This window comes from Monopterus albus, unplaced genomic scaffold, assembly GCF_001952655.1.
Source record: "Monopterus albus unplaced genomic scaffold, M_albus_1.0 scaffold259.1, whole genome shotgun sequence".
NCBI lineage: Eukaryota > Metazoa > Chordata > Actinopteri > Synbranchiformes > Synbranchidae > Monopterus > Monopterus albus.
In genome coordinates this window covers 994454-1004577 of record NW_018128139.1, presented here as the reverse complement: position 1 = coordinate 1004577, position 10124 = coordinate 994454, and the positions used below count along the sequence as shown (strand labels likewise).

The window sequence follows — 10124 nt, the reverse complement described above, 5'->3', positions numbered from 1 at the left end:
GGGGCTGAATAATTTTGCATGCCCAATTTTTCAGTTTTTTATTTGTTAAAAAAGTTTGAAATATCCAATAAATTTCGTTCCACTTCATGATTGTGTCCCACTTGTTGTTGATTCTTCACAAAAAATTACAGTTTTATATCTTTATGTTTGAAGCCTGAAATGTGGCAAAAGGTCGCAAAGTTCAAGGGGGCTGAATACTTTTGCAAGGCACTGTATGTACGATATGTTGGCAGTGTTCCGGCAAACACGGAGCGTCTGTAAGAGGTATAAATAAGGAAATGGTAATCAATCGGGATGCACCCCAGCTGTGTGCGTCGACAAACCAGTTACTAATTACTGGAATGCAACACAGCTGAGGTGCAGAGCCCAGAAAACGGAGAAAACAAAGAGACAAAAAGGAGGAGAGGCAGCGGCCGCCGAGCGGCCCTGACACAGGCCCCGAGGAAAGGGAGAAAGGAAGAAGCAGGCTTGTGACCTAACACAACACAATGTTAGGAGGAGGATGGATTGGATGATTGGTTCAGAAACCACCGAAAACTTCTGTCTAATTCCAGTTTGAAACTTTGGGCTCTATTTTCCTGCGATAAGGTGCAGTGCTAAACTTGTGTCTAAACTCCAGGCGAAGAGTTTAGACAGGGAAAAAAGTATTTGTAGATCATGCAAATGTATTGTGAGGAAATGTAAACAAAGCCCCATTTTCTAGTTTGGCCTACACTTTAGTCAACACTGCAGAATAATAGTGTTGTCCAACCTAGCTCTGGACGTTAGTAGTTTCAGTCCTAATGTTGAAAGAAATCATGACCTCATTCCATTTTTCTTTCTTCCTGTCTTTCCATTTTGTGGGAAGCACATAGCTAAAGAGGTGTGGGTTTCTTTTCATGCTACCTCACTGAATCAGACTTATTGGTAAATTAGATTAACACAGCCTGCTCTGCACAGTCAGCTTGGATTTAATCTTTCTTTTTTTCCCATTACCTTCAACTGCATGAGTGGCAATCGCCCCTAGATGTGGCAGAACTGAATAGGGGAGATGTCAGCTTCCATCTGGTATATTCCCATTCACACAAGTCCAGACAGAAATCTGACTTGTCTGATGTGTGTAATGTTAAAAAGAAAATTGCCCCTTTGGTCCCTTGACTTCACTTGCGTGCTGAGCTCAGGGTGAACTGATGTCACACCATCACACCAGCTCCTCAGATCTATGAGTTTAGGAGAATGATTTTGAACACCATATGGAACAGGGCAGAACATTGTGTGTTCTCTGAAAATCGTCTTTCTTGCTGCACTAAAAGGCCTCTTTTGACGTGACTTCAATTTACACTGAAAATCATTTGTTTTCCTAAAAAGTGAGTGAGTGAGTGAGTGAGTGAGTGTGTGTGTGTGTGTGTACGTGTTATTCTGTCTGAGAGGTAGTTATTCAGCCTGGACTAGAAGTGCATCTTATCGCTCCTGTTGTCATATTGCAGCTACTGATGCAGTAGCTCGCTGGAAACCTAACCTCCAGCTTAAAGGACAAAATACTCTAGGTTATTTGTCATTGCTTTGACAAAAAACAATTTAAGTGGCAAGACATTTCCTAGCAATCTGCACAAGACAGTGGTGTTCAACAAAAGGTCAGAAGGTTCCTAGAAACATTGGGAGCCATCCTCTGGTGACTATAAATATCCCCAATATTTCATGATATACTCACTACAGTAACAACAGGTTCTCCAGTTCATATGGATGTTTGCCCTTTCCTTCTCATACAACCCATAGAATTGCAAGAACTACACCAACATACTGTACGTTGTACTGGCAAAGTTAACAACTTTGCTTGTGTCATAGTTATTACTGTGTGTAGTGGTCATCAAACTGTAATACCAAACTTTTGGGCCTAGTAACCTGCTGGCATTAACATATATACTGTATAGTCTTTTTTTTTTTTACAGGAGGACAGTCTCACAGTACAATATCTTTTGTTAAATGTCCCTCCTTTATGCTTACTGGTTGTAGCTTGATTTATTGGTCTGTGTTACAGGTACACACCATATATACGGTGAGTGTGGAAACTTTTCCACATTTTGTTATATTTCGGACACATCTTAAAACAGATTCAATTCAAGTTTGTCCTTGTCAATCTACACATAATACTCCACAGGTGAAAACAGGTTTTTCCAGTATTTTTTAAATTTATTAAAAATAAAAGACTGAACTACACCATTTACATAAGTAGTCTGACTATTTGTTATGACACAATTGAGCACTGGTGCATCCTACTCCCATCAGTGGTCCTTGCTTAGAGTCCACCTGTACCTCATTTAATGCATTGGATATAATTAGGAAACACCTGTTTTCACTTTGTCAGTGTGGAGTGTTGTGTGTAGACTGACAAGGACCAAACTGAAGTGAATCCATTTTAAGATGAGTCTGAAACATAGCAACATGGATAAAACTAGAAATGGTCTGAATACTTTCTGTACTGATTGTATATACATCATAGCATGTTATTTAATATCATAAGGACTGGATTATAAGAGCTAGAGCAACGTATGCACTTATAAAAGAGAAAATTAAATTTATCACTGCTATACACACACGTTAATGATTTCCTCCGGCATCTATCACACGGAAGTCTTCTGTTTCCATATGTCCCATGTCACCAGCACAACTGCAAACATACAACCATGTGGCATCCGTCAGTTTCTTCTGACTGGTCTTTTATTGATCTCTGTGTGATGAAAATGGATTTGTTTTTCCCTGAGGTCCCAGAAGTGCCATTCTTCCTCCTCTTCACAATGAGATTTTTACAGGCATGGTCCTAGAGTGACAGGATGGGCTTGGATTTAATGGAAAGAGGGGGTTAAGTAGAGAGAGGACAGTCTGCGGATCTAGGTCAATATGAAACACATCAGCATCTCAGAACCCCCACCCCCTGAAAACAAATCCTTGGAAAGACCTCTAATATAAACCAGTATGCCTTATATGACTATTCCCTAAAACTATTTATGATAATCTGTATGGCAGAAACTGATCCTGCAACTCACACTTAGCCTTAGGGTTTCAGAGATAAATCTAAAATGCTAGCAAGTTTTATTGAGGAAATTAAAAAGAAATATTTAGATTTATTCAGCCAACATTTCTAGAGCTGACTAAATAAAGTTGTATATTTTATTTGTTTAACCATGTTAGGGTTAGCCCCCCTCGCTAGGAGGGTGAGGGAGAACTAGGGGTAGGACACAAGATAGCTGACCCAGGTGCTAGTACAAAACAAAGGTTTAATGGGAAAAAATAAGACAACACCAACGTAACAACAAAACAGGGTCCGTAATACTTACAACAAACGAAGGGCAGTGATAATAAAGGAGGGGCAGTGATAACAAAGGGGACCAGAACGAACAGGTGCTCACACAAACTCACGGTAGAAGAACAGGGTAAGTATTGTCCAAAAAGCCAAGCCACGGAGACGGATCAAAACTGAGGGTGTGTGTAGTGTAGCGTCTATGTCGTGTAAATGGAGTCAAGCCAAAACGCAACAGTAACTGTCAGCGTAGCATTCCATCCAAGACATAGGTATGCGTTACTTGGTTAATGTTTGCTAATGTACGATATGTTAGCTAATGTTCCGGCGACGGCGGAGCGTCTGTCAGAGGGTTAAATAAAGGAAGAAGGTCATCATCGGGATGCACCTCAGCTGTGTGCGTTGACAAACCAGTTACTAATTACTGGAATGCAACACAGCTGAGGTGCAGAGCCCACAAAACGGAGAAAACAAAGAGACAGACCGGAGGAGAGGCAGCGGCCGCCGAGCGGCCCTGACAAACCATACAGAATGAGAGATGTCAAAAGGCTAAGTCCACATTTTTCCAGATTCACCTGGTCTTACATGCTGGAACAGTTTCTTGGTAAACAAATGCTTGTTACAAAAGATTGCAGTTTAGAGTAACTTTTTGTTAGGTTTAAGGTGACAAGAGGTTCTTGTCAAATGTAAGCATAGCGTGCATATTTCTCATTGACTTGTGCTGTTGTATGTCTCAAAGGCCTTATTTCTGATCAATGCTTTATTTTTTCCATTAGTTCTTAAGAAGAAATGTTTAGAGCAGTCACTCATGATGTAAATGTCTGTGGAGATTCTCAGTCATCCAGGTCATGGTATATTCAAAGTGATAAAATCAGCAGCTGGATTTATTTAAGGTTCTTTTGAAGATGTTTCTCCTCTCATTTGAATGGCTTGGTTCAGAGTCCTGGGTATTTAGCTACTGTGGACACTCCTTTTAGGGGCACCCCACTGAAAATAGCAATGCTCACATTTTTTTCCAGCGAGGACAGATGATTTCAAAGGATTGTAAAACAGGTTATCAACATCAAACTTGATTAATGTAGGTGAAACGCAGGACATGAAATGTCTTCAAAAGAACCTTTTTTGATAAAAACCTATATAAAATTACAGTGGACCACCTGTTTAACTAATGATTACATGTTTTATAGCACATATATGACCCATAATTGTAACCATGAACTAAACTTCTGCCACATATCTGACACTAAACTGGCAGATGGATTGAATGTTGTTCAAACAATTGCTCCAATACATCACTTCCCTAAAATCAGAAGTTGCTGTTTTTACATTTCGATGTAGTTACTTTTTAACAACACAAAATAAATTGTGTAAGCACACCAGTTTTACAGGTATTGTTAGGCATGGCTTTTAAAGTTGGACAGTCAGGCTAGTTTAACTCTTTATGCTAAGCTAGGATAACCAAACCCTGAATTAAGCTCTGTACATGCGACAACATGACATTGATATCAGTCCTCATTTTTATTCTTGAAAATGAATTTTAGTTATTGCAAAATCAGTGTTGTGAACCCTCTTTTCCATGAAAGGTTAATAATGTACAGTATTGTTTCACATTCAGATGTCCCCATGGAAAGAGACCGTGTTGGGGAAAAAAAAAACACAAAAACTATGCAAAAAGAAATACAGTGGGGAGAAATATAAACATCCATCCATCCATCCATTTTCTTCCGCTTATCCGGGACCGGGTCGCGGGGGCAGCAGTCTAAGCAGAGATGCCCAGACTTCCCTCTCTCCAGACACTTCCTCCAGCTCCTCTGGGGGAATGCTGAGGCATTCCCAGGCCAGCCGAGAGACATAGTCCCTCCAGCGTGTCCTGGGTCTTCCCCGGAGCCTCCTCCCGGTGGGACATGCCCAGAACACCTCCCTAGGAAGGCGCCCATATAAACATTTTATTCCATATTTGTATCTCTGTAAAACTGGTTCAGTATAATTTGGTAAATGGTAAATGGACTGCACATGATTTGGGCTAGAAGAGATCAGGATCATGTTTGTAGTCAACAGGGTTCAAGAAGTTATTTTGGGTTTGTACTTTTGAGATTTATCCACACAAAGTGGTTCTTGCAGTACATCAACATTTTTGTTGAATAGCCTTCCTTTGTCTTATGTGTTTCTAAACTTTTCACAATTTCCTGCTCTCAATCTTGTTTGTGTCCATCCAGGTGAATATGTGGAGAGGCAGCTGTGCCGTGACGCCATCCTGCCCATGCCTGCTATCTGTGAGGTGCCTTGCCCAAAAGACTGTGCTTTGAGTCCCTGGACCCCCTGGTCGCTCTGCTCCCATACCTGCTCTGGAAAAAACACAGAAGGCAAAGAGAGCAGGGCTCGCTCCATTCTCGCCTATAATGCTGGAGAAGGTATGAACTCCCGAGCTCCACCCCAGGACAACAAAATAGCATTAGGGACAGCAGCCATGTTAGATAGGTTTCCCAATGTAGGCCTCATATGGATCTTCACTTAAATTATGAATCAAACTCATCTAAAAGGACAAAAAAAAAAAAAAAAAGTGTTCTGCGGGTCATAAAGCAATATACAGCTGAGTCAGGTGCTTCTCATATCTAAGACAGAAAACTCAGAAAAGGCACAACCAGAGCACACTGATTGGTTTGCACTTTTAATGGTAGAAACAAATTAGATGAACATTTCAACACTGTTGTGGGTAAGAAGTGTCTGAAAGGATACAGAAATGTCAGAAGACTGAACCACAGTGTTCATATTCATGTAGTCAGAATTTATTCAATATATTTTTGCCTTTTAAAAGTCCACAAAGATTTTGTATGTATCCTTCTGTTCAAGGTCCCTCCCTGCTGGCATTGCTTCCTTCAATATTTGGTACTTTGGCATTTGATGTTTTTTAAGATAACAGCAAGTGATTTTTGCTGATGTAGTATGCAGTCTCCATATGTTTAACTTGAGGCAAATATAAATGGGGCTACCTTGATACAACTTCATCCCCCTGGTCTTCTAACCCAGCAAAATCCCCGTGCTTTAAGAATAGAAAAACAGCTTTTGCTCACTGGTAGTAGTATTGAGTATTCCTTAGCATTAAATGTTTCAGACCCCAAAACGCATGCTGAAGAAAATGGCTCCAGATTAAAATCCAACCCTTCTGGCTGCCAATCACAGTGAGAAGTCAGTTTTCATTAAACCTCGTTATGAAGAAAAAAAAAAAGGCTGCACAGATGGTTAGCGTCTGGTCTTGGCAGAAGATCTGAATTTTATATTTTACATTCCCAACATCATTTTAACACCTCTTGTCTCCTGACTTCTAGACCACATTGTGTGACAGTATCTTTGGCATATCCACAGAAATGCACATAAACACTGGAGTATAGAGACACCCCATACATGATGATTTCCATGTGAATGGTTACTCACTCCATCTCTGCTGGGCTTCAGGATGATGTCCATGCCAGAATATGATGCAGGCTGCATGCTTTCCTAACATTTAGAAGGTAGTGTTAGATGAATGATACAGGTTGGAGCTAAACAGGTTGATGTGATGCTACATGAAGCCACATAGACATCCCCTGGCCGTCATATAACTGACACACAGCAGAAAGGGCTATAGTATTCATTTTAGGTTTACAAAGTAGTAGAGCAGGGATGATTCAAGTGCAAGAACACCCCTTGATTGATAATCTGCTGCCTTAAAGGTGCTCCAGCAGTTTTTATACACTTTGAGATAGGAAGAGTTCAGTCCGTTTTATTGTGGGCAAAAACTGGTGCTATGAAGTATGCAGCTCAGGTGGGAATTCTAATTCCACTTTTACAAAACCCAGGTCTTAGGTTAATAGGTTTGGCCTTCATCGCTATCAATTATTACATCATTTGCTTAGCTGCCAAGCTGCTGAGTGGATCAAACTCAACTTAATGGGGCAGCTGTAGCTCAGGAGGTAGGTTGTCTTCTAATCAGTTTGAATCCCAGCTTCTCCAACATGCAGTAGTCTATTAGAATAAACCACATATGTTGCATATAGGCTACTGACCTTTTTCATGAAGCATTAGCTGGCCAAACACAGTGATACTCACCATAGACACTACTACAAGTATCAATGCAGCACTGGTCTTGTATTGGTGTTGATACAGTACAAGTTAATTATCTGGGTCAAGACAGACAGAATGACAGGGGAGATCACCCGACCAGATAGTGTTGCGTAAACAAGTCCACATAGCAAATAATGTGTAAAGACAGTAATGATGCAGAGTCAACTTTTTACAAGGTGACAAACTGACACTGTGACCGCCATAGATTTTTTCAAATACATAGCTGAGTTTTAATTGATAGGACTTAAATATTTATCAGTTAACAATTTAATTAGCTTGTGCAGAAATAATGATGTGTCCTCCCATGTGTTAATGAGCCCCAGGTATGATAAATGACTGCCCTTCTGAAATCCAATAATATCTTATAAATTACCCTCTCAAGGTCAGTACCCCTGTGCTGTTACATTAAGGTCAGCCATATCTTCTGTTTGAGGCTCTTTCTCATGCCTAATTGAGATGCTTCATTTCAGACTGGAAGGTGCCATTTGGTGCCTTCTGAAGCATTAATAGATGATTAATCAAGGGTTGTCTTTTTTTTTCAAGGTGATGGTGGCTGCTAATGAAGGGGGTCACATGGTGTGCATACCCCACCTGGGTCCATAGCCAGACCTCCGGTTCTCCATAAACACTGCATCCTGTCAATTCTTGTCACCAGCTAGCCCCCCAGAGACTAGCTGGTTTATCTCTCCTGCTGCTTCAGCTTTGTTTTCTAGCAAGTCATTTGAAGACCAAGCTAAAGGCTAATTTTTGGTGCTGCACAATGACTCACACAGAAAGGGATGGACAGCGAGTTGCTAGAGATTTTGGGCCACATGAAAATATAATTCTAGGCCAACCTACATAATATAACTATAGGTCATTGTGAATTTAGATTTTTTTTTTTTGATGGAGCACAATTTTACAGTTCCTGTTATAAAAGTTTAAATCATTCATACCTATTTATTTCCAACAAAAATTAAATCTTCAGAGTAGTCTATCTCTCGTTTATATATGTAAATACATTATTGGTCTGGATGTAAGAATCAAACACCAAAAAGTCTCACACACTAGGCGCAATAGGCTGCATTGTCTCTGTCAGTGAAAGACTATACAGACTACACGTTTTAAACAAGATCTGTAATTAGATTGTAGGCATACACATAATTACTCAAATATTACACCCAGCGGAGTGCAACACGCAATAACTGCAGCTTTTAGCTGGTGATGTCTTTAATTTTACAGGTGGAACTAAAGTAACTGTGCCTGGCTAATCTGTCGTTGGGGATCACAATAAGTACAGTAAAGCTAACAGAAACGCATCTGGCCATTTCTACCTCCCGTTGCATTTCTACCTAGTGTCAGAAATCGGCACGTGATGCTGCTGAAAATGTTGGTGAACTCATTAAAAGGCCAGACGAGGAAACTTAAAACAAAACCGTCTCTTTAATAAGAGAACTAATGCTAAACAAAAACTCATACAAGACAAGGTGAAACACAAAACTCACGGTCAGTATAACAGTCCAAGATCAGAGCCAGCAAACACATACAGCAGAGGAATCCAAAATACGTAATCCAAAGGGGTAGTCCGATGATCATACACAGTAGCAAGAGGGCAAGAGGGCAAGAGCAGAATAGTCACAACACACAATCCAGGTCAAAACACGAGAAATACACAAACTGAATATAATCCTGGAAAGTCAGAGCTGGCGTCTAGAACAATCTGGCAGGTGAATGAAGGCTGCTTATAATGCGGTGCAAACTAATCGGGAGCAGGTGAATCTAATGTGAGTGATTAGTGAAAGTAAAAAGACCGAAACAGAGGTGAAACAAACACAGGAAGTAAGGTCAAAATAAAAGCCGGACAGGAAGCAGCGGAACCGAATCATGACACCTACCTTCAGTTGCAGAACCTGCTGTGCCCTCTCTCCCTGACTGACTGCTGGTCTGCAGTGTTTCCTGCAGCTAATAAAATGATACATAATGAAGATAAACAACAATCTGTGTTATTTTCATACCTTTTCATTGCTGGATATCATTAGTCTGCCACAGTAAGATCTTACTTGACATCCTGTGGCTCCACTTGACTTTTCTGCTGTTTCTGCTCTGTTACTTATGTTCCTATTAAAATAAAACATAACATTCAGAAACAACTAATTTATCATCTAAAGTTACCTCTCACTGTGCATCTGAATGTTCACACCAAACCAGTAGTCACCTGCTTTAAGCTGCTGTTTATCATCAAATGCCTCCCTATCACTATGTACACTACAGTTAAATTTATTATTTACAAAACAGTAACGTTAGTGAAAAAGTTGTCTTCTTGCAGGTAAATGGCAGGTTAGCTACCAACAGCGTTGATTAAGTAAAGAAAATTCATAATTTCAGCATGTAGCCACACATTTTACCTGTACTATTAAATGTTAAGTCCTAACAAAAGAAATCTTATCTCCTGTTTTTAGGATACTGTATATTTCAGTGTAGTAATGTTCATTTTGTTTGACAAAAACAATAACTACTTGCTAATTACAGCAAAGGACAACAAGCTAACACTAACATTTTTCACTTGTAGGTTAACTACTAAAGGCACCTTAAATAAGCAAATTCTGAAGGTTGTATTAATTTACAAAGGTATTCACAACCTACTGCTGTCATAGTGTGAGCCGAGAGGGGTTATTCATGCCTCACACTACAGTTACACACCTGCCTAGCTACCTGCGCTCTTCAGATGGATGGAAACAGCCTGAATAGAGACAGTGAGCCAGCATTC

The 10124-nt window shown here is 40.1% G+C and overlaps 1 protein-coding gene and 1 long non-coding RNA gene across 2 annotated transcripts in view; one reads left to right on the top strand and one right to left on the bottom strand.

Moving 5' to 3' along the window:
* The window catches only part of thsd7aa (thrombospondin, type I, domain containing 7Aa), a 243676-nt gene that overhangs the window by 134471 nt on the left and 99081 nt on the right, over nt 1-10124 (top strand). Inside the window, exon 7 of the mRNA XM_020621420.1 lies at nt 5494-5688. Coding sequence (XP_020477076.1) covers nt 5494-5688 — 195 coding nt within the window. The remainder of the gene's footprint in view (nt 1-5493; nt 5689-10124) is intronic.
* LOC109972510 (uncharacterized) lies at nt 5870-7442 on the bottom strand. The gene is made up of 3 exons (XR_002276694.1): nt 7364-7442; nt 7202-7279; nt 5870-6772 (listed from the first exon to the last, which is right to left on the bottom strand). It is a non-coding gene; the product is annotated as an uncharacterized LOC109972510 (long non-coding RNA).